This window comes from Hyla sarda, chromosome 1 (assembly GCF_029499605.1).
Source record: "Hyla sarda isolate aHylSar1 chromosome 1, aHylSar1.hap1, whole genome shotgun sequence".
In the NCBI taxonomy this organism is placed as follows: domain Eukaryota; kingdom Metazoa; phylum Chordata; class Amphibia; order Anura; family Hylidae; genus Hyla; species Hyla sarda.
This window is the reverse complement of record NC_079189.1, coordinates 411,621,628-411,645,724: the sequence shown is the minus strand read 5'-3', so window position 1 is coordinate 411,645,724 and position 24,097 is coordinate 411,621,628. Positions and strand designations below refer to the sequence as shown.

At 40.5% G+C, this 24,097-nt stretch overlaps 1 protein-coding gene across 2 annotated transcripts in view; it reads right to left on the bottom strand.

Annotated features, from left to right (window-relative positions):
* Positions 1-1,363: 1,363 nt before the first annotated feature.
* Positions 1,364-24,097, bottom strand: part of DTX1 (deltex E3 ubiquitin ligase 1) — a 61,262-nt gene continuing 38,528 nt past the window's right edge. For both annotated transcript variants that reach the window (XM_056528730.1, XM_056528731.1), the window contains exons 4-10: positions 18,794-18,855; positions 14,817-14,978; positions 11,770-11,831; positions 11,432-11,590; positions 8,954-9,115; positions 8,766-8,855; positions 1,364-7,709 (exon numbers count right to left, since the gene is read on the bottom strand). In XM_056528730.1, the coding sequence (XP_056384705.1) occupies positions 7,482-7,709; positions 8,766-8,855; positions 8,954-9,115; positions 11,432-11,590; positions 11,770-11,831; positions 14,817-14,978; positions 18,794-18,855 (925 nt within the window). In that variant the 3' untranslated portion in view covers positions 1,364-7,481. The remainder of the gene's footprint in view (positions 7,710-8,765; positions 8,856-8,953; positions 9,116-11,431; positions 11,591-11,769; positions 11,832-14,816; positions 14,979-18,793; positions 18,856-24,097) is intronic.

The following is a 24,097-nucleotide window of genomic DNA, read 5'->3' as shown; positions in this document are numbered from 1 at the left end:
CTTGTTTTTTTTTCTGGCAGTTTTTGGAAATCTGCCACTGCAGTTTTTGAGCCAAAGTCAGAAGTGGATCCATAAGGGAGGAGAAGTGTAAGTCCTTCCTTTATATGTCCTATTCCTGTACACTTCTGGCTTTTGCTGAAAAACTGCAGTGGCAGATATCCAAAAACTGCCAGAAAAAAAACCAAGTGGAAACTTAGCCAAAGGCTGTCTGGGCTATCTAGGATATGTAGTATACCTCCCAACTTTTGCTGAACGGAAAAAGGGACAAGTCATGTCCACTAACCACACCCCTAACCACGCCCTCATCATGCCCGCACATGCAGAATGGGAATACCTTTTCAACAGCAATAACGTTGTCAGTCTGTCACCTAAGTTTTGGAGGATGTCTGATACATAAGAACACTGACAACAACCACCATCATTACCACTGGAGACCATATAAGTGATTAGTTACATCAGGTGACTGACAACAACCCCCATCATTACCACTACAGACCCATCACAGAGTTGTCCCTGTAGGTAAATTCCCCAGATAGCTGTCCCCTGTATGAAAACCCCACTCTAAGCTATGTAGGTAGACTCCCTATTAGCTTGGTAGTTAGTCCTCATATAACTAGGCAGGAATGTAGTAGATAGGCAGCAAATGTTCACCACATTAGGTAGGCAGCAGATGTCCCCCACATTAGTTAGGGAGCTGTTTTTTTCACATTATGTAGGCAGCAATTCCCCCACATTAGGTAGGCAGCCGTTTTTCCCCACATTAGATAAACAGCAGTTCCCCAACATTAGGTAGGCAGCAGCTCCCTCACATTAGGAAGGCAGCAGTTCCCCCAAATTAGGTAGGCAGCAGTAAGTTAGACAGCAGTTCCCCCACATTAGATAGCAGCTGTCCATTAGAGGCAGCTGTGCCAATCAACAACCCCCCCCCCTCTTCATACTTACCTAACGCTGCTCTTGTCCCCTTCCCCTGTCGGCTTCCTCAGCATAGCCTCTTCTGTTTTTTCTTCTTTCTCAGCCTCTTGTGTTTATAGTTTCTTTATATGCCTCTTGTGTCTGCTGGCTTACTGCAGCCACAGGCACAAGAGTGATTGACAAGGTGAGAAGCCATTGGCTCTTTACCCTGTCAAACTTCCCATATTCAACTGTAGACTCCTCATTAGGAGGCATTTACAGTTAAATGCGGGACATGTGGGGGCCATTCCACAGGGCGGCGGGACATCACCACAAAAGTGGGAATGTCCTGCTGGATCTGGGACAGTTGGGAGCTATTGTTGTAGTTGTGCATCAGCTGGAGGCTTCCTGGTTGGGAAACACTGGACTAAGAATAAGACAGTCATAGTAAACCTGTGCAACTGTCTATATTTGAAGCCTCTATAATATTACAGGTTGAACAACAATGTGCTAGAACATCCGATTAAAATAACACATTCGCTATCCCTGTCCCTTGCTTGTCTTGGTGAAAATGACTTATTCTCTATTTATTTCAGTGTGTACCTTAGTCCTGTTGCAGTCCTATAAAAAGAACGTACTGTTAAGCAAGGGCTGACAACCTGATAATAACATATTGTCACAGCTAGATACAGTATTGTTGAAATCAACAGGTATTTTATTCACATTTGCAAGGACATGCCGAGCGTGGCTAGGATGTGCGGGGAGTGAGGTTTGCTCCATGCATGCCATGTTACGCTGCATTCATAGAGAAGGCTATGGTGCAGTCTTTTTTTTATTTTTTTGTCAGGTAAGGATTCAAACTCTCCTTTTTTTTTAGTTAAAGAAACCAAGAAAAAAGCCTCCATTCTGCCATCTTGTGGGTGATCTCAAACACATCAAAATGTTGCAGTGATATAAAGTAATGACATTCAATATAACACATTCACAGAGTATCCACAACAACGCTTCTTTTATCGTGTGTGTTTCATCTTAAAAAAAAAAAAGCGGTGGGGTACTTGTTTGGTTATTTTAGCCTTGCATTTGCCTCTTTCTGTATATTCAACACTATATATGTGGTGTTTAATAACTTGCATGTAAAACAACAATTCCTTGGAGGATATTTCAGGGTTTCATCCGTGCGAAGTAAGGGTCACACAATACAGTTCAGTAGCTTTTTTTCTATACAACTGAAAACCCATTACCAAACTTATTTTGCTGTAAAAGGCCACTAAGACTGTGTTTAAACCTTGCAGTTTTACAGCGTTTTTGCCATGATTTTTCCAAAATAGTTTTATACCAAAATGATATACAGTATTATCATACGATATTCCCGTTATTAGGATCGGTAGACTATAGACATGGGAAAAATTATCTAGAAATTGCTTTATAAAAGAAAAGGTGCTATTTTTCTTCTATTTTGCAAATGGTGGTAAAAACAATGCATAATCACTGTAAAACTGCAAAATATATATATATATATATATATATATATATATATATATATATATATATATATATATGTATATATATCACACCCTGTTCCAAATTATTATGCAAATTCTATTTACGTGTCACAGAGATTAAATATTTAGTTTTTCAGTTTAACTCATGGATAACTGAAAACAATCTCGGACACCTGTGATAATTAGATTACCAGGTGAGCCCAATTTAAGGAAAATTTAAGGTGGGGTGTTCCACATTATTAAAGGATAACTCATTATAGTCATTTTACTATATTTACTCATTAATACATTTTGACTATAAATAATAATAAATAATCGATTCACCTATCAGCCAAACCTATTATCATGAAAATCGGTCCAGCCGTTCTCCCGCAATTGCCGCCGAAATTATCTGTGACATCATGAAAATGGCCTGTGGCCCATGATTCCGTGCATCATCTTCCTGTATGATCCTCACCACCCTCCAGCTCATACTCCCTCCTATCAATTGAATATGTATGCCCGCAGAATACGCCCCCAAAGTTTAGTACTAGATAAAGACACACAATTACAAACCCCCCTCTTCAGCTCTGGATCCAATGGGCAGGCGCGGAGCTCTGGCCGAAGTCTGTATGCTGGCGGGGCTTGTTTTCTTACACAGCGCATGCGTGTGGGGGTAACGCTGATTGGCTCACTGCTGTTACTCTGACGTAACATCAGTGAGCCTTCTGTGGCTGCGCTGCGGTGGCACTGTGATTGGACGCATCAGGGAGTAAGAGAGAAGAGCTCAGCCAATGACAAATGAGCTGAGAGTGGCCAAGTTTGGGGACAGGAGGCATAGAACTGTCCCGGAGCATGCTGGGTATGCCGAGACTTCAACCAATCAACCACAATAGGGGTGTTTGGTGGTCGAAAATGAAAGCTTAAATGCTCCTATACCTCTTCTGGTCTGAGGAAAAAATGCATGAGAACAGACAAAGACTTCATGTGGGGCAATTTAAGTGTATTGAAAAGTTATATAACTTTACCTAATGGAGTGGATTTTAATTAGTTTTATTATCCCGGAGGTGTCCTTTAAGCAGAGCACCTTTTTCAAGCAATATGGGGGAAGAAAGAGGATCTCTATGCTACTGAAAAGAGTGAAATTGTTTAATGCCTTGGACGAGGTATGAAAACATTAGATATTTCACGAAAACGTATGCGTGATCATAGCACTATTAAGAGATTTGTTGCTGATTTAGAGCACTGAGGGGTTCGTGCAGATAAAGACACGTTGAGGAAGATTTCTACCAGATCCATGCATCGGATCAAGAGAGCAACTACTATCATACCATTACATAGCAGCAAACAGATATTTGAAGCTGCTAGTGCCTCTGGAGTCCCACGGACATCAAGGTGTAGAGTCTTGCAACTGTGCATAAACCTTCTATTCGGCCACCACTAACCAATGCTCACAAGAAGAAACTGCTGCATTGGGCAGAAAAATACATGAAGACTAATTTTCAAACAATCTTGTTCACTGATGAGTACCGTGCAACCCTGGATGGAGTAGTGGATGGTTGATGGACATCAGCAAGGCAGGGGTGGAGTCATGTTTTGGGCCGGAATAATAGGAAGAGAGCAGGTCAGCCCCTATAGGGTCCCCGAAGGTGTAAAGATGACCTCTGCAAAGTATGTGTTTCTGACTGACCACTTTCTTCCCCGGTAAAGAAGGAAGAACTATGTTTTCCGTAATAAAATTATCTTCATGCATGACAATGCACAGATCTCATGCTGCAAAGAATACCTCTGCATCAATGGCTGCTATGGGGTTAAATCGAGAGAAAGTCATGGTGTGGCCCCCATCCTCCCCTGACCTCAATCCTATTGAGAACCTTTGGAGCATCTTCAAGCAAAAGATCTATGAGTGTGGGAGGCAGTTTACATCCAAACAGCAGCTCTGAGAGGCTATTCTGACATCTTGTTAACAAATTCAAGCAGAAACTGTCCGAAAACTCACAAGTTCAATGGATGCAAGACTTGTAAAGCTGCTATCAAATAAGGGGTCCTGTTAAAATGTTTAAAAAGTTAAAATGTTGTTAAAAGTTTGATTGAAATAGCTTTTGATTTCAGTAAATATGCTGCAAACACAACAAATTACAATTTTCAGTTCCTTACAACCTATAAAGTGTTTTGAAGCTTACTGTGCATAATAATTTGGAACAGCGCATTGTAAGTTTATGTTTAAAAGAAATATTGTTATCATTAGTAGGTTTGTTCAATAAAATTTTATTTGTACTCTTAGGAGTAGTTAGGGAATATAATCTGCGTTAGTTTGGAAAATATGGTTTGATGACAGGTACTCTGGATGACACCAGTGGGGGATATTTATGCTATAGGCAACAAAGAGATTTTCTTTTAACCAGTTTCTTAAATTTGCCCCATCATTATCACACTGTCAACCCTGAATACTACTGGGGCACATTCACACTTCTGATCTTATGTTGTGTTCAGTCATGAGTAGTCCAACAAAAGTCAACTTTTGCCCTATTTACAGGATAGGGGATAAGTAGGGGGTTCAACCACTGGTACCAGTCGCGATCTCCAGTACGGGACCCTGGCTCTCTCAGTGAGGAGCGTGTGTCATCTACCGGTAGACTGCACGCGCTCCAGTCATTGGTATGGGAGCACCAATGATGCCAGACTGCTGTACTCTCGTCAATTCGGCATTTCCATACAAATGGAGCGCATGCCATCTACAGCAGGCAGTCCTCACTGAGCAGCAGGTCCCATCCTGAAGATCCTGGAGATTTGCCGAAGTTCTCCTTTAAATCTGCAGCAAATACAGTACATGTGAATGTGTCCTAATACTGTCCTGATAAATATGAGCATGGATATAAATTATAATAAAACTATATGGCTACGTGTGCTGAAAAATACGAGAGTTGGGGCATTGAGGGTTGGAATACCATAAAAACTTTAGTTGTGACGTACATTAACATGCAAAGTCAATGCATCTTTGACTTTTGCTGCCAAAGTAGGTATCAAGTTCTAGAGTTATAAATATCTTTATAGATATTTTTTCGACCTTTAGATGACACTTAGTGATTTTACTCCCATTTAATGTATCGTAAGGAATTATTGATCAATGATTGTATAGAGAAAAAACTATTTAAGCAGATCTGCCACGACCCATGTTATGAATCAGAAGAGTTCCTTGCCTAAGTGACTCTCATTCATATTTACATGTATATCTCATTAAAGGCATTCCATTATCTTATCATGATACCAGATCTGTCTTCACTATATAGAGCAGCAATGTGTTAAACAATAAATAGTAAATTTATGAAGAATGATGTCACAAATGTAGCTGGGGCTAAACATAACCTATTACATGTACATGGAAGGATGGAAAGCAATCTACAAATCATAGATAGATTTTCTTTCTAATTCACTTGTCCTGATATGCTCTAAAACCATAATCCTTATTGGAACATTTCAATATACAAAAGGTAAAAGTAACTAATATAGCCAACAGTAAAATATGACATTTAGAATCATATGGGCCTCACCTCCACTTCTCTGCTCTCTTGATCCCTAATATTTGCAGCAAGGTATTTTATATTACTTATGAATCCAGATTCCAGAAGTTCCTAACAAAGCCACACTGTATTAGAAGATCGCGATATCAATACCAGTGGAGAAATGTTACAAATCTATGGACATTTTGGAATAGTATGGTAATTAATAGCTGTCAGGGGGTGGAGCCATACATGTTGTTCGTACCAACAACCGGAGGAGGTTGGGGGTCCATACGTACCTGTGATCACAGAAGGTAGTGCAAGTGGGCAGAAGGTAGGATCCACTTCTTAGGTTCCACAGAGGTCTCTCAAATGAGCCCCTTCTTCCAGCTATTACTGATAGCTGTAGCATTCTATCAGGAGACTGCTAGAGGGATTAGTCATAGCTGGAAAAAAAATATCTAAAATGCTCTCGATGCAGAGCACTCTGGGCACCTAACGTAGATCCCACCTCCTAGGCACTTGCAGTGGCCGGGGGCTTAAATAAGATTTTTCCCAGGTATCTGAGATTTTCTGACAAAGTGCTATGACTTTCTATAGTGTCATATTTCCAATGACTGTTTCTAGACATCCACATGACTCCATGTAATTCAATATTAATTCAGAAGAATATCTGTCCATGAACAGTATGTGGGCTTTATACATATCGTTATATCCTGTAGTAGGGATTCCTTAAAAAAGGGAACTTGATGGGAAATAGCCAAGTAAAGAGTATAGCCGCATTCTGGTAATACTGGGTTAGAAGAAAAATGATGGCGTGACTAGATGATATGTCATGGTAGAAACACAATGACCATGACTAAAATGACATAAAGAACATGATGGTGATTCTGACTCTATGTGTATGTTCTGTTTAAAAGAATGACAACTGCTATATTTAAATTGTAGGCAACCCATGACATCCCATTATGTAAACATGTCTTATAGCTTATTATTCAGAGCCTGGTTGTTGTAAGCATTGCCGAGGAGAACGCACGTTCATAGTGCTTACAGTATAACACGTAGACATCACACAACTATACAGATCACACAAGTGATGGGAGACAGGAGGCTCTTGGTCTCTTCTTTAAAATGATAATAAATTGAATGCATATGACCCTTTAGAGTTTTCTGCTGTAATACAGAGGGCAATGCATTGTATTTTTATAGGGTATGTGCTACCACCGACCAGATTCTGTGATACAAAAAGTCCATTTGTCTCCCCAACATTCACTGAATTGTCGCAACCTGCTGGAACAACACTCATTTCTCCCAAAAAACATCATGCTTTGTAAATGGATGCTCTGCAACCAGTGCTGGCTCTGGAGCCTGGGATGCTGTGAAGAATGATTCCATGCGCCACCTACAATGTTGGGTATTTCTGATTCTCTACGAAACTTCAATCACATTTTGTTCCTTAACTTCAGCAAGGCAGCAATGATGGGTTCCCAGTATTCACTGGAATAAATCCCCTGGAAAAGTAGGAGACAGTAGCTAGCAAAACATAAATGTCACTGTTCTGACACTGATGCTGTCGGTTCCGTATTTAGGAAAGGGTCCAGAGCTTTGCTTAATAGGGCAATGCTTTCTCTTCAGTCACTCCCTGCAAAGTAAGTTCAGCTAGAACATTGTCTAAGTAGTTAGGGTCAGGGTATCCATGGCCAGTAAGGTTGGACCCAAACTCAGTCTTGTGATGAATCTCATTCCACACCACTGTGTTGGATTCCCCTGTCGTGCTTGAGGTACCAATAGCAAATATCAAACGTCGATCCCATGCTGCCACCAACATTCGTAGGACCTGGAACATATAGAACCACACTGGTAAATGAATAACAGTTTATCAAAGTTATTCTACTGCAGTCTTTGTAGATAATCTATACCAGTAAAGATAAGATGCTCTGTGCTTTATTATGAAATAGATTTTTATTCCCGTGAATCTTTCTTAGTGTAAGTTTTTGGTGAGAAATTTCTCAGTAAATGAAGTTTGCAATGTTAGTGTAGGGGCACACAAGACCCTTGATGTAGGTTGTGAGCTTGCGTATTTTGGCTAAAATATCATTGAATACCTCATGTTTATCAAGTCTACTATTTCTTTTACGATGTAATCTTGCGTTGTGATGCTGGGGGAGCCTTGGAGCCAGCCCTTTCTATGGTGCATGCAGACGGTGCTGGACAGCCTGCCTAATGAGATATTATGGGGGTAATAATAGGCTGTAAGCCAGCAGATGGCCCCCTGTGTAGGCTTGGTATGCGTACGGCTATAATACTAAGCTGCTACCCATCTCATAAATAGTAGGCATACGAGTAGCTAATCATAAGTATTTTGCACTTGTGCTACCTCTCCATGAAGCATTGTTGCTGCTCTACATCATGTTGGGAATGGGTCTTGAACCTGACCCTGCACCAGTAACTAGTATGGCCTCATTTTTGTCTAGTCTTGGCAAGCCAACAATTATAGGTGATGGGTAAGACTTTGACAGACATGACCTGGTTGCTGATGGAAGATGAGAGTATCTGCCTAGTAACAGCCAGGTCATGTGACCTACCTATGTGGTATTTAAATCCAGTCACACTGTAACCTCTTGGATCCACTGGTCATTGCCTCCCATTGTAATGTTAAATATGTACTTTATAGTGGTTGCTATAACATTATAAGGAGGGATAAGTCACTTAGGACAGGTAATTAATGAAATTAGGTTGGGACTGAGTTTATGGCTATAACATATCATTCTATCCAGAGTAACTGTCTATAGTCGATACATATGATGTTAAAATCATGTTCCACCCATTCTAGGTCGGAGAATCTGGACTGTTGGCTGAATGAAGATGCGAATGCATTTTATACATTTTTCACCTTTCTTCCTTTGTCATTATCTGGCAAATAACAGTGACGTGGAAATCCTCGGGCTGTGAACTTCCTCCCTGGGTTCGGATGCTCAGGCCCCTGGACACCAAAAACATTTTCAAGTGATTACAAAACAGTAACCTAGTGTCCTGAAATAACCGACCCCAACATTTACTATGAAGACTTGCTGTAAATACCTGCACTCCACTTGGAATATCATATACTATGCGAATAGTCTTGTACTCAGGATATCCTGGAAGTGAGTGAGGAATAACATGAAACTCCATTTTCCCTGGGGGTTGAGTGCCGGTTTTCTCTCCATAAATTGCTTTACATGTGGGACACTGCAGGCTGCCATCCTGGTAGGTGAAAGAAAAACAAATATTTGTATAACGTAACAAGAGTATAACAAAAAAAAATCTAACCGAAAATTACATTGATGTAGCCTGCACCTATATTTGCTGAGCGCTTTTTATTTACACCTACATGAAATTAAAGGGGTATTCCAGGCAAAACCTTTTTTTATAAATATCAACTGGCTCCGGAAAGTTAAACAGATTTGTAAAATACTTCTATTAAAAAATCTTAATCCTTCCAATAGTTATTAGCTTCTGAAGTTTTCTGTCTAACTGCTCAATGATGATGTCACGTCCTGGGAGCTGTGCATGATGGGAGAATATCCCCATAGGAACTGCACAGCTCCCGGGACGTGAGTCATCAGAGAGCAGTTAGAAAGAAAACAACAACTCAACTTCAGAAGCTAATAACTATTGGAAGGATTAAGATTTTTAAATAGAAGTAATTTACAAATCTGTTTAACTTTCCAAAGCCAGTTGATATATATAAACAAAGTTTTGGCCTGGAATACCCCTTTAATCAAAAGTCACACCAAAATTTTATATATATATATATATATATATATATATATATATATATACATACTGTGTATATACAGTGGTCCCTCAAGATACAATAGCCTCAGGTTACAATATTTTCAACATACAATGGTCTTTTCTGGACCATGTCGATAGCTTAAAGGGGTTATCCAGGAAAAAACTTTTTTTTAACATATCAACTGGCTCCAGAAAGTTAAACAAATTTGTAAATTACTTCTATTAAAAAATCTTAATCCTTACAGTACTTATGAGCTTCTGAAGTTAAGGTTGTTCTTTTCTGTCTAAGTGCTCTCTGATGACACGTGTCTCGGGAAACGCCAAGTTTAGAAGCAAATCCCCATGGCAAACCTCTTCTAAACTGGGCGATTCCCGAGACACGTGTCATCAGAGAGCACTTAGACAGAAAAGAACAACCTTAACTTCAGAAGCTCATAAGTACTGAAAGGATTAAGATTTTTTAATAGAAGTAATTTACAAATCTGTTTAACTTTCTGGAGCCAGTTGATATATATATATATATATATATATATATATAAAAGTTTTTTTCCTGGAATACCCCTTTAAAGAACTGATCAATACAGGGAGGTACTACATGTTCTGCACTGCACTGCCAGGGTTAGCTGCTCCTTTGGACATCAGGTAAGGGCGGCTCCATTTTACTTTTTTAGGACACTGTGTGTACTGTACAGGACCCTGAGGAAGCTCCTGTCCTCTACATAGACAGTGATTTACAGCTCCCAGCAGCTCTTTCTTACTTTTATATGTAAGGACTTCCTTTATCTGTATTAGTTATCTACTTATTTTTCTTTTAAGAGTACCTGTCATCAAACCATATTTTGTAAACTAACTCAGATTATATTCCCTAACTACTCCTAACACCCCTTCTGCCCTTAAAAAGCTGTGTACCGTTCCCTTGCTCACATTGTGTGAGCTTCCGGCAGGGGAAAGTGGGCGTTCCCCATCAGGCACAACGTCACTGATACCTGTGAGACCTGTGCCTTGCCATGCCCCGCACGCACTTCCTGAGTTTGGACTTCTGCAAGTCTGGGAGGAGACCAAACTAACTGTTTGACTTGCATCAGGGAACCGAACAGAGCCACCTAGTGGATGTTTTTTCAATCACATTGAAAACATATAAAGGTTGAGAATTTCAACAGCACGTAAATAGCAAAGTGTCTTATAATTACATATGGAACAATATATTAAAAGTTTAGTTTGGTGACAGGTACTCTTTAATCCTCACTTTTTACTATTTTTGGATGACATTTTCGTGGTTACAGGTCTAATTACTTGGTTTGGAAAGCTGGGTATGCCTGGTCTCGCCTCGCAATGCCAGCTAATAACAGGTGTCTCCGCAACTGGACCACGTAGTCGGGTAAGTAATTCCTCATTTTAATCCGGGTTACCTGCACTATAAGCCTGTGTATTGGGTTTAGCGCTGGTGCACTAGTTGTCAGTTTTCCTTTAATATTACACTTTTTAAGTAAAACCCTTTAATGCATGAATTTTACAATATAATTGGTTTATAAATTAGGAGAACCACAAATTAAAAATGTATTAATATTATATTAAATTTGTGGTACTGCATTCTAATTGCGTTTTTTAAACAGAAACATTTTCAATGCCTAATGTAAAGAATACATTCCTTAGAACTGACATACTTAATAGAAACAATGAACATGCACAGTGTCCAGTAGATCCTATACAGGTCTGTAACATTACAAAATGATTTTATAAAAATGGAAGTATCCATAGGCAATAAGGTAAAGAGGGACTTGCCTTATTTCCATTGTTGTACATTGCTACCAGACACAGGACATGGTACACATGATTACATTTTCCCAATTTTCCTACAAGGTCAGCCCGGATTCCTTTATGATTCAGGACCCCCTCGTAACCTGAAGCAGTGACTAGACGCTCCATGCAAATGGTGCAATCCTAGGAAAAGACAGAAAACTAGTATTGCCATTTACAACAGGTAAACTGTTTTGCCGCAGAGTTACAGGGCATCAACAAATACACAAACAGAAGTTCAATGGTGACGTTTCTGGGATTAAATAAAGATTTGGTTGACTGGTAACTGAAGTGATCCATCTGCTTACCTCCATAAAACTTACCTCATCTGGTGGTGACTTTACTTTCTGGATGTATCTTCGCACTACTTCCTCTGGGTTCTTACCTAAGTATTTAAAACAGGATGATATAAGTTACATAAGCGTCCTCACCACTTAATATATCAAATATACATATCCAAGTATCTAGTTGTACACTTTAAACGGGTACTCCGCTGCTCAGGCGGGGCTATGGCGTCACGAGCTCCAGCGCTCGGAACAGTTTGTTCCAGATGCTGAGCAGCGGAGTACCCCTTTAATACCTTTTGACAAGTCTTGCAGTTTAACGCATAACTGTCACTTAACAAAACTTTTCACACATCAAAAGTTTTTATCACTCAAGGTCTAGGCGTTCAGACCCCAAGTGATCACTAAAATGAATGGATGATCACTTCTCTCACTGGCTTGCTACTGTCCCCATCTCACTGAAGGAGAGAGATTCATTAGTAAGTTTATGGAGCCTATCTACTGCATCGGGGAGAGAAGAGCTCAGCCAAGTGCCCCCCCCCCCCTCCCACTTGTTCTAGCGATTAGTAGATCAAATGATCTCTGACAAGTCAAAAGTTTTGTTAAATGACAGTAAAATACAGTGAAACTTCTCCAAAAATCTACCACCCTACAGATTTCATGTGACAAATTTCCAGTTCCTCATTTATAATGCATTATTTAATAACACCAACTCCTAAAAGACCATTATTATTTATTAGCTTCATAAAGGTAATATTTCCTAGCTTTCAAAATAGTCTTCATTATAAATTTCCTAGCACTTTGGTCTTATGGAGTTTGTGTACCTTCTACACCACACTAGCCGTACTGCAGAATCTTACATAGACCTGACAGTGCAAGGTATTAGAAAGGTCAGCTCATACAGGCTGTAGATAGGGAGGAAAGCACACACAAGGACATTTGCTGAGGAGGAGGAGGATTTACATAGGCTGTGTACTAGTGTAAAGAGAAAGAGCACCCAAAGCAAACTCTGCAAGATGGAGGGGGAATCATACTCACAACAGCATAAATGTCTGACAGTACAAGGGAGAAAATATCAGTCCAGCAATAACATTGTGCTAATACATGACAACTACTGAAAGCAGCAGCATCCCGGGTCAAAATCTCCCATCTAGCATGTATTACTGCACCGTGGGATCAAACCCTTCAAGGCACCCTTCTAACCATTAAGGTGTGTTCAAATCTCAACGCTCATAATACTTTTCTACAGGGTGGGCCATTTATATGGATACACCTTAATAAAATGGGAATGGTTGGTGATATTAACTTCCTGTTTGTGGCACATTAGTATATGTGAGGGGGGAAACTTTTCAAAGATGAGTGGTGACCATGGCGGCCATTTTGAAGTCGGACATTTTGAATCTAACTTTTTTTTTTTCAATTGGAAGAGAGTCATGTGACACTTCAAACTTATTGGGAATAACAATGATGTGCTTGGTTTTAATGTAACTTTCTTCTTTCATGAGTTATTTACAAGTTTCTGACCACTTATAAAATGTGTTCAATGTGCTGCCCATTGTGTTGGATTGTCAATGCAACCCTCTTCTCCCACTCTTCACACACTGATAGCAACACCGCAGGAGAAATGCTAGCACAGGCTTCCAGTATCTGTAGTTTTAGGTGCTGCAGAATGGGCAAAACAAAAATTGGAACAGGACCCTCAGTTTACGCAGAAGATTTTGTTCAGTGATGAGGCAAATTTTTATGTAAATGGTGAAGTTAACAAACAAAACCACTACTATTGGTCTGACACTAAACCACATTGGATAGATCCCTCCAAGACTGTTGGAACACAAAAATTGATGGTATGGTGTGGTATATGGGGTACAAAGATAGTGGGGCCATTCTTCATCAATGGAAACCTCAAGGCCACTGGATATGCGATATTGCTACATGATGATGTGTTTCCCTCTTTATGCACTGAAGCTGGCACGTTCCCTGAGTTTTTCCAGCAAGATGGCGCACCACTACATTATGGGCGTCAGGTCCGAGCATTTCTAGATGAACAGTTTCCAGGAAAGTGGATTGGTCGTCGTGGGCCAGTTGAATGGCCCCCAAGGTCTCTCGATCTGACCCCCTTAGACTTTTATCTTTGGGGTCATCTGAAGGCAATTGTCTATGCTGTGAAGATACGAGATGTGCAGCACCTGAAACTATGGATACTGGAAGCCTGTGCTAGCATTTCTCCTGCGGTGTTGCTATCAGTGTGTGAAGAGTGGGAGAAGAGAGTTGCATTGACAATCCAACACAATGGGCAGCATATTGAACATATTTTATAAGTGGTCAGAAACTTGTAAATAACTAATGAAAGAATAAAGTTACATTAAAACCAAGCACATCATTGTTTTTCTTGTGAAATTCCCAATAAGTGTGATGTGTCACATGACCCTCTTCCTATTGAAAAACCAAAAGTTGGATTCAAAATGGCTGACTTCAAAATGGCCGCCATGGTCACCACCCATCTTGAAAAGTTTCCCCCCTCACATATACTAATGTGCCACAAACAGGAAGTTAATATCCCCAACCATTCCCATTTTATTAAGGTGTATCCATATAAATGGCCCACCCTGTACAGTAAGTGCAATGAGCTGGAAAACAGTAAAAGCATGGTCCAGTGTAAATTTATATTTCACCCCTACAACACTGAAAGAGTAAAACTAAAATGAATACCCATGGTAAATACCCAGCATAATGGAGATGTGTAAGCTTAGCCTGATAAAAATGTGACACTACATAGCTGTTTCAGCAGTATTGTAACTACTATACCAGTGGTTTCCAATCAGGGTGCCTCTAGCTGTTGCAAAACTACAACTCCCAGAATACCCAGGCAGACTGTAACTGTTGCAAAAGTACAACTCCCAGAATGCATTTGTTTGCTGTTTTCTAGATACAATGAATATAAGCCTTCAGTTTGAAGTAATAATACTGTGCTTAGTTTTAATGCTATTAGTCTCATCAATCATTGTTGACAATACGTGTAAGCTCCCCACACAAATAAGCTCCCCACACAAATACCATTTCCAGCCAGCCACATTTTTACAACCTACTTTTCTTTAGGTGTTTCTTTTTGGTCTTCCGACAGATGCCACTGATGCCACTAACAGGTTTGATGTCCTCTTTGTTGACAGGAGGTGGGTGCAGAATGGGTTTAGGGGCTCTGGTTAAGCACACTGGCAGTCCAGCTGCACACATCAGAATACCCGTCATACCTGACAAAAGAGAAACGTTGTATAACTATGATCTGCTACTTGCTTCCAGCCCCTACAGTCATTACCAGTGACATCAAGTCCTAGAGTCAAATTGTCTCCTCTTAGGTCAATGTTACCCTCCCTTCTAACCAACAGAGCTCCCAGAAAGGAACATAAAACAGAACACTGAAGTGTACATGTTTCTCCAACATTTGTTTCATGTACACTCTTACTGACACTATTATATAATCTTTAATATATGAATACCATGCGGTCATATGCTTAAAGGGAACTTGTCATAATAAAAATGGTGTCCAATCTGGAGACATCATGTTATAGAGATGAAGGAGCCGTGCAGATAGATATATATCTTTGTGATAATATATATATTACTATGTGTGTGTATATGTATTATTAAAGGGAAATTGACAGCCAGTTCTCCGATACTAAACCCAATACACAGGGCTATAGTGTGGGTGAACCTGATTAAAATTGATGTATCACTTACCTAGATCTGTGGTCCAGTTCCGGAGATAGGCCCGTTATTAGTCAGCATTGCTAATATGTTATTAGCCAGCTTTGTGTAATGGAGGTGGGACCCGGCAGGGATGCAGGGGGATGCTGGGTGTGCTGGGGTCCCGTCTCCACTGTGCAAAGATGGCAATTAACATATTAACAATGCCGATGATGGGTTATCTCTGCACCTTATACCTCATTTTAATTCAGGTCAGTGCATGGGGACATATTTCTTTTATAGTATATTTCTTTTACAATTATTTCTTAGACAATTTTTAGATTTCTTAGACAATTTTTGCTGTATCATTTCTTGAGAAACTTTTTATAGAACTAAAGGGTAACCACTATGCTCTACTACAAATAGCAATACGGCTGTATGATGCTCATTAAATGGGATCTACACGTCAAAGAACAGAGATTTTTGTCTTATTATTTTTTTCGTTTAAGAAACATCTGCCTATTGACATAAGATCGAAAATATGAAATATGTCTAAATGTTATTTATTTAGCATTCTTGTAATCACTGGGCTAATAGTTAGGGGATGTTTGCACACCATAAAAATAGGGCTGCGAATAGATTACTGTCATATTTTCCGCCAATTATAGGAAAAAAAAAAGCTGTAATTTTTCTTTTGTGTCAATTTTTTCCTGTAATCGGCTGAAATTCCAGCCATAAATAAATTGCGGCCATATTTTTTATGTTGTGTGAATATGGCCTAACAGTTGATTTATTTAGTCTATTATTTTATTAGATTAGGAAAATGCTGTATATAAAATATGACATTTTCTCCTTGTCAACCGCAGTGTTTCATTCTATGGAGTGTACAGAATATGTCATAGGAGATGATCTGATTATATATTTGCAAAATAGCATAAAGTTCTTATACAGGTGTATTGTAATCAGGCGCTTGGGAACCAAGACGAAGGTGGCCGTTAGCTCACCGAAACGCGTTGGATATCTTTTTGTCCCAAACGAGCCAAAGTAGTGACGTCACTCACCAACTCCAACTGCATTCGATCTCTTCAAGCGGTAGGCGAGGTAGAGACGCCACCGGCCGGGGCTGACTCCCTCTAACCGCATGCAATATCGACACAGCAAGATCCGAACACGCATCCAAGTGAATGTACGGACATTTTTTTCACCGCTCTCAAACATCAGGTACCCCCTTACCAAGTATTGTGTACCAAAACAGCATAAGGTATATGTACCTCTGCCGGATAAATATTTAATCCATCCGTACCATTTTTCAGTTTACCAGATGATCAGATCGGCGAGTCTGATAGTCCGGAATTACACTAAAAAACAGGATTTGTCAGTACCCACCCTGTGAGAGGTAATTACCCTTTGACAATATAGTAGCAATAGTGGTATAACAATATAATAACATCATCTACATTACTAAAAAATAGTTTTCATCTTTTGTATTCCACAGAATAGTAAATACCCGATCAAGCACAAGGTTACATCTATATTCATACTATTTCAATAAATTAACACATGTAAGCACAATTGTCATATTGTTTTTTATATATCTTTTTCAACTTATATTGTATATTTACATACATTTCATTATAGCAAGCGCCTGATTGCAATACACCTGTATTATTACCATATTAGTTAATTCATTGACTGGTACTGGGTGGTGTGTAGGGACCCATCCGTAATCCTGGGCAGCTGCTAAAAAATCCATGTAGTAGCGCTTGTGTATACATAAAAGCATAAAGTTCTTGTCATGTTTTACTGAAATTTCAAAGTAAAATCCATTATTTTATTCACTTTATTTTACTTATTTTATTTACTTTTTTATGTCAAAATATTTCAAGGGAAACTATGTGTCCCTTAATGCTGCTTGTTTGGAAGGGCAGTAGTTTTGGTGAACAGTTTAAGCTATTGCAGCATGCTGCCGAAGCTATGGGGCAGGAGTTTGATATATTTAAGAGATGCAGGCCCCCCCACCCATCCACTACTGATTGACAGCTCACTCTCTATAAAGCGTATTAGGGGGGAATCTGTAAGAGATGGCTGGGTGATTGGAGCCTGCATTTCATAAATACCTTGGAGTCCTGCCTCACAACATTGACACTGCAACATTTAGGCTAGGTTCACACTGCGGAATCTCCGGGAAGAAAGTTTCCGCCTGGAGATTCCGAATGCGGCCAGCGCTGACTGAATCAGTCGGCACTAGGACCGTGCGGACACTGCAGTCTCCAATAGACTGCAATATGTTCCGCGAGTATTTACGCCTGAATTTTAGCAAGCGGAATTTCTGCCTGCAATTTCAAAGCGGTGAACCTAGCCTTAAGGGTATGTTCACATAGGCACAAAATGCTCTGGAAAAAAAAACACTTCAAAATAGCTTGAGATTTGCTGTGTAGGGATTTACCTATTCACATCATATTTGTCTGAATGCTGATGAAACGTCTCTTTGTTTTTTGCTGTTTTCCCAAAATGATCTGTTAACTAATCCATAGGTTTTTAATGGGGCATCCATCATGGCTAACATTTCCATCTGTATCCATCTGATTAGTTTCTGTTAGGATATTTTTTTATAGGACAGTCAGATGGACATTGTCTCATTTTTCAATGGCAAAATTGATCAGTTTAAAGGGAATAAGTCATCAGTATCATCCCGCACTAACCTATTGGTACAGGGCTATAGTGCGGGTGACAGTGCTGAAAACCATATTTACCGATCTTCTTCTGTCCATGGCTTGGTTCATCTGTAATCCCCGGTCTTCTAGTTCTAGATATGGTAATGAGGAGCTTGGAGCACTGGGGGGTCTGGAGGCCGTTCCAAAGCCCTGGCCACCTATCCCCCCCCCCCCCCCAACCTACCCCCATGGATTGTGATGTCCGGTGTTCTGAAGATATGTGCGCACTGGTTTCTTCACTGTAATGCTTCCTCCCCCTGTGCATATCGGCTGTGGCTATTGCGCATGCAGAGGAGAGCTGTAATGTTGTAGAGTGGAGCTCCATTCTGCAGCATAAAAGGCTCTGCACATTAGGAGGAAGCACTGAAGAAGCCAGCGCATTTAGATCTTCAGAACACCAGCCGTCACCAAGCTCCTTATTACCGTATCTAAAAGACCAGGGATTACAGAAGAGCGGGGCCACGGACAGAAGATCAGTAAGTATGGTTTTCATCAGTGTCGCCCGCTCTATAACCCTGTACCAACAGATTAGTGCAGGTGATACTGGTGACTGTTCACCTTTCAGAATGGATACAATTAGATGTAAACGAATGCAACAAAGCCATAAAAACTGCCTGGTACCAGCTAACTTACTCCTAATCTAGGCAGCGTGATTTCTTGTAACTTACCTGCCAAAGCTGGATGCACAGGACCTGTTCCATTAAGGTTCTTTACAGGGAGAGCTGGTACACTACAGGAAGATACATAAAATGGTCAAATATGCATGACAAAGTCTACACAGTCTTCCATGACAGATTACAGGGCTATTTCAATGTAATATCATTCCTAGTATAATAAAATTCATTAGTGAAGACAATAAAAAGAAGTCATCAAGAACATTTCAATCCTTAGCAAATACCTGGATACACACACTTGGGGACATTTATCATTAGGTGTCTATTGTAGACACAGATCCATACCCCTTTACACTGCTTGTCTGATTTATACACTTGCTCAAAATTTACAAAAGTTGCGCACGTCCTTTGATAAATTTTGCACAAATATAGAAACGCCCCCCCTCGCTCTACCGTACACTCCTTCTCTACCGCACACTTCACAGAGCTGTGGCGTTTTCCCACGGTACACTTGTGGTGACCCATGGTGATGGCGGAACCACAGGGTGTAGTGGTGTAGGTGGATGGGGCAAGATGGTATTAACTCCAGGGGCATGGTGTTATTAACCCCTAATGTTCGTGATGCCAGAGTGGTTTTTGGGTACCGGAACCACCCAAACGGTATCTCCACTATTCCAAGAGCTAGGCAGTGAAAATCAGAGTCCACAACCAGGTTATGGTTTAACGGAGGCTTTACTGAGGTCAGATAGGTGTTATTATCTTCACAGCTAGGCCAGAATCCCAGAGAGGTGGCCAGGAACACAGAAGGACCTCGCAGCTTGCTGGGGCCAATTATACTTCTAACAGACTTTAGATAATTGACTTTAGGCTTGACTAGACTGTAGATAGTGGCAGCAGGCATTGACTTGACTTACTGGAAGTGACTGTAGATTTGAGGACTTCCAGTTACTGGACACTAGCACTGGGATCTCTGGTGTTTGCTGGTCTCAGTAAAGTGATTATGGTACAAGAGAGAGAATTGTAATGGCCGCCCCCTTATATAGAGGGGGGCTGAGCCAAGGCCCATTGATCAAGCTGCGGGTCACTTGTTAACCTGGTGCCCTCTGGGTAACATGTGATAACATAAACATAACATGTGACATTTCACAGGTCCTTTAGACATTTACTGGAGTTCTCTAAAGGTCCTTTATACTGACTATACATTGACATACTGACTATAATCCTATTACATTAAATAACACTATAATAACAGCAGGGGAGACACTGCAGGAGAGACCCCAGGTCCCCGAGGGACTCAACCTGACAGGGCCTAAGTGTAGTGCAGGACCACCGAACAAAACTCTAGTAAAATCAATAGTAAAATCATAAATCTTTATAAAGTACACAGATTGTGTGGGTTTAAAAAATATGTAATTTTGCTAAACAATCTGTCCCATTAACTCTATATCAGTTTTACAACACAAATAGAGAAATATAGCCGCACATCCACCATTTGTATTTTGATCTACTTGCTTCTCAGCAGAATTTCAAAAACTAACAGGTTGTTATTATACATTTTGATCAAAAAGTACAAGCCCACTCGCCAGGTCAAGGCCACCTAGTCAGAGTGGGTCCATAACCTAACACTAGCATAGCTCAGGGCGGCGACCACTGCCTACGAGACACCAAGACACTACAACCTGTTAGCTTTTGAATTTATGCTGAGAAGCAAAGTAGATCAAAATACAAATTGTGGATGTGCGGCTCTGTTTCTTCTTCTCTTTGTGTTTTACAATTGTAGTCTCTCACCCTTTTTCATAGCCAGCACTCTGCCCCTCCCATTCGGCCCGGGCGTTTTTAACAGCAGGAGACTGCATAAGGGTTTCCTCCTTATATTCTCCCAGCCCTCTGGTAGGGAGCACATGGTAGGTATTCACACTGGTGGGGTGCTCTGCGGCAATCATTGTTACTGTGATGCTTTGTCTGTGGGGTGGAGTGGCCCGGAGCCAGGGGCTTGGTTGGGCAGCAGTGGCGGTTGCCTGGCCACTGGGTCATTCCCCTTGTGGGCATGGTGTCGCGGAGGCAGTGGTCACCGCCCGGCATTACGCCAGTGTTATGTTAGGGACCCACTCTAAATAGGTGGCCTTGACATGGCGAGTGGGCTTGAAATTTTTGATCAAAATGTATAATAACAACCTGTTAGGTTTTTAATTTATGTGAGAAGAAAGTAGATCAAAATACAAATGGTGGATGTGCGGCTGTGTTTCTTTTTCTCTGTGTTTTACAATCTATATCAGTTTTACCAACCAGAATGCCTCCAAGTGTTGCAAAACTTGGAATGCTGGGAGTTGCAGTTTTGCAACAGCTGGAGGCACCCTGGTTGGTAAATATTGTGTAAATATACCATGATCATGTACATGTAGCAGAATTAGTGTGCAGCATGTGTATGGAGCAGAGCTGAATGTGTGATTATGTGTATGCATGACCACGTACACACTCAGCTCTTCTGCATACACACAACCACACACTCAGCTCTGCTGCATACACACAATCACACACTCTACTCTGCTTCATACACACAATCACACACTCTACTCTGCTGCATACACACAATCACACACTCAGCTCTGCTGCATACACACAATCACACACTAAGCTCTGCTGCATGCACATGATCACACATATACATGGACCTAACAGCTGCACCTCCTTCTTCCTCCTTGCACATACAGTGGTATTCTTAGCTGTACAGTCACCATGGTTACATTACACCGATGCAATCTCCTGCTCTCATCAAGAACAGCAGGAGTTTAAATTTTACACAGTTCCACAGATCTACAGTCTGTACAGATGGAGTCTAATCTAAATATGTCTTACATATTGCTGGACTTATTCTTATAACATTTTAAGTGTCCTCCTTGATGGTGTATATTTGCACAATAAAATCAGGACTTGAAAAATTTGGGCGTGAAAAGACGCAGTTGATAAATCAGCTATACCGTACACATAATCAGCTATACCGTACACCGTGATTTAGAATTCCACTTGTAAAGTTCTATAAAAAATTACACAAAAAACATGCAAAAAACAGAATTGCGCAAAAAAGATTGCGCAATATAGAAAGTGAAAACTGTATATACAATGATAAATTCCCCCCACTGACTTGGACTCCATCTCCTATAGATAAAAAAGCATACGGTTCTAAACAAACATTAGAGAAGGGCACCATTCACTCCTTACCTAAGCACTGCTTATTCATGGTGCTGTCTGAAAAAAGAAACATTTCTAAAAAGGGGTCAGAGTGGCTTACACAGATAAAATAAGGTAAACTCAAATGCCTGATCCCCCCAGCTGCTGTTCCAACAGTGCACAAAAAATGGATCAGTTTAAAGGGAAATACCTACTGAACCAATGCTTGGCCGAGCAGCATTTCCTGGCCTGGGCACCATCAGAATGGCAGCTGCATGGATTGGCCCATTGAGTATTCCTTAATTTTTTTTTTTAAACCATCCCTTTAAGTTGTTTTTCTTTTTTTGTACATGACCCCTTTAATTGATTCTTACTAGAAGAAGAGACTTCCAAGCCTTTGTAGAAAATCTATAATAGGGCCCCCACTGACCAAATGCCATTGATAATAAAGGTGCCCTCTTATGTGACAGAAGGGCTCTTGGGCCCCATAAGAGACCAGGGCTCAGGTGCGACTGTTACCTCTGCACCCCATATAGATATACCCCTGCCTACCTATTATATCTGGAACTTTGAGGTAATCTCCAGCAATCTGTTAACATACAGCAGAAAGTAACAATGGTTCTCTGTGAATAGACACTACACTTACCCCAAGTGTAGTGTGATCTTCATGCTGTTCTGAAAGTGTAGATGTTTATGGAGTTTGTTGGCTGGCTATATATTTGTAGGGAGTCACCTAGCCCCCCTTAACGTGACATCACATAATGCGTAAAGCCAGCTTCCTGACAAAGGACACCACCTGCTCACCCCATTGATAAATAAGGATTAGGAGAGATTAAGGGCTGAACACTGGCTCCTAGACACGTAAAGGATACACACTGCTATTTATAACCACCTTATGAGCGACAGATGGAAACTACTTCTAGGGTCAGAAGTCAGGATACAATTTTATTCTGGGAAAGAATATTTACTACTGAATATAAGGGCCAAGACTCATTTCTGTTGACTCTCTAATTTATGTAGAAGTTTACAGTATATATTTATTCTATGCCTAATATATTGGTATATACTGGCTATAATGTGACAATATATTTACTCTCTAGGAATTAGTCATTTATATATATATATATATATATATTTATATTTAGTAAAGTGATTTGTTGGTTTCTTTTTTGTCACTTAATTTTTCATATCTACAAAGGTTTTATCTGGGTAAAAATACGTGCCCTGAAATTAATTTGTTGGAATTTAACATTAATTTATAAAAAAAAAATGTGCTTGACTTTTTTTTTACAACTGTATGCCCAAGAAATCTGTGCTCCAGATGACTTCAACACATCCCCCCCTGCTGCCCCGCTACTGTTTCTGTTAAACAAGCAGAACAAAGGGATTTGGCATTTGCGGCAAAACATGCACTGGAATATATGCATTGCCACACACTTCCTTATGGCTGATGTGAGAGCCAATAATCACGGTGCCGCTTCTGGAGCTAATATACCAATTAGCAGCAATGCATACAGTACTGTATGCATCGCTGCATGCTCCACATTCGCAGTGCCGAGAGTGAGAACACTCGGTCCACCGAATGCAGTAAGTGCAGTGCATGCATTGCAGTGTATGTACTGTTGCAATTGCCAAACCCCTATATTCTCCTACTGGTTTGACGCAAACAGGAAGGGATAGCAGAGAGAATGTGTAAAGTCACCTGCAGCTTCCCTAGAAATGCCCTTTGGGCATATACCATTGTGCTCTAAAGTCTTCATACCTCTGGAGAATTGGTAGCAGCAGGGAAATATATGGCAGCAAATAAGAAAAAGGAACTGACCCCTGTTTATGAACTGCAGAGTGGTTAAAGGATATTAGGTCAGGAGGCTGTGATGACCTCTCTCTTCTACAACTGCTTGCCTCTTCTATCAGTAAGACGGATGGCAACATTATTAGCCCCAGACTGCAACTGCATTTCCACCATGACGGTATGGGGTTAGGTGACACTTAAGACTGAAGTGACGGTATGGGGTTAGGTGACACTGAAGTTGTAGTGATAACATTATTGTTCCTAACAGCAGTATAGAACTGAATTATATACTGAGGTTTAAGCACACAGGGTTGGTCAAAAGTGGCGCAAAAGTTGCAGATTCTCTGAAGCTGAATTTCCGTCAGGAGAATCCGCATTTACAGAAGTGAAGTGGATGA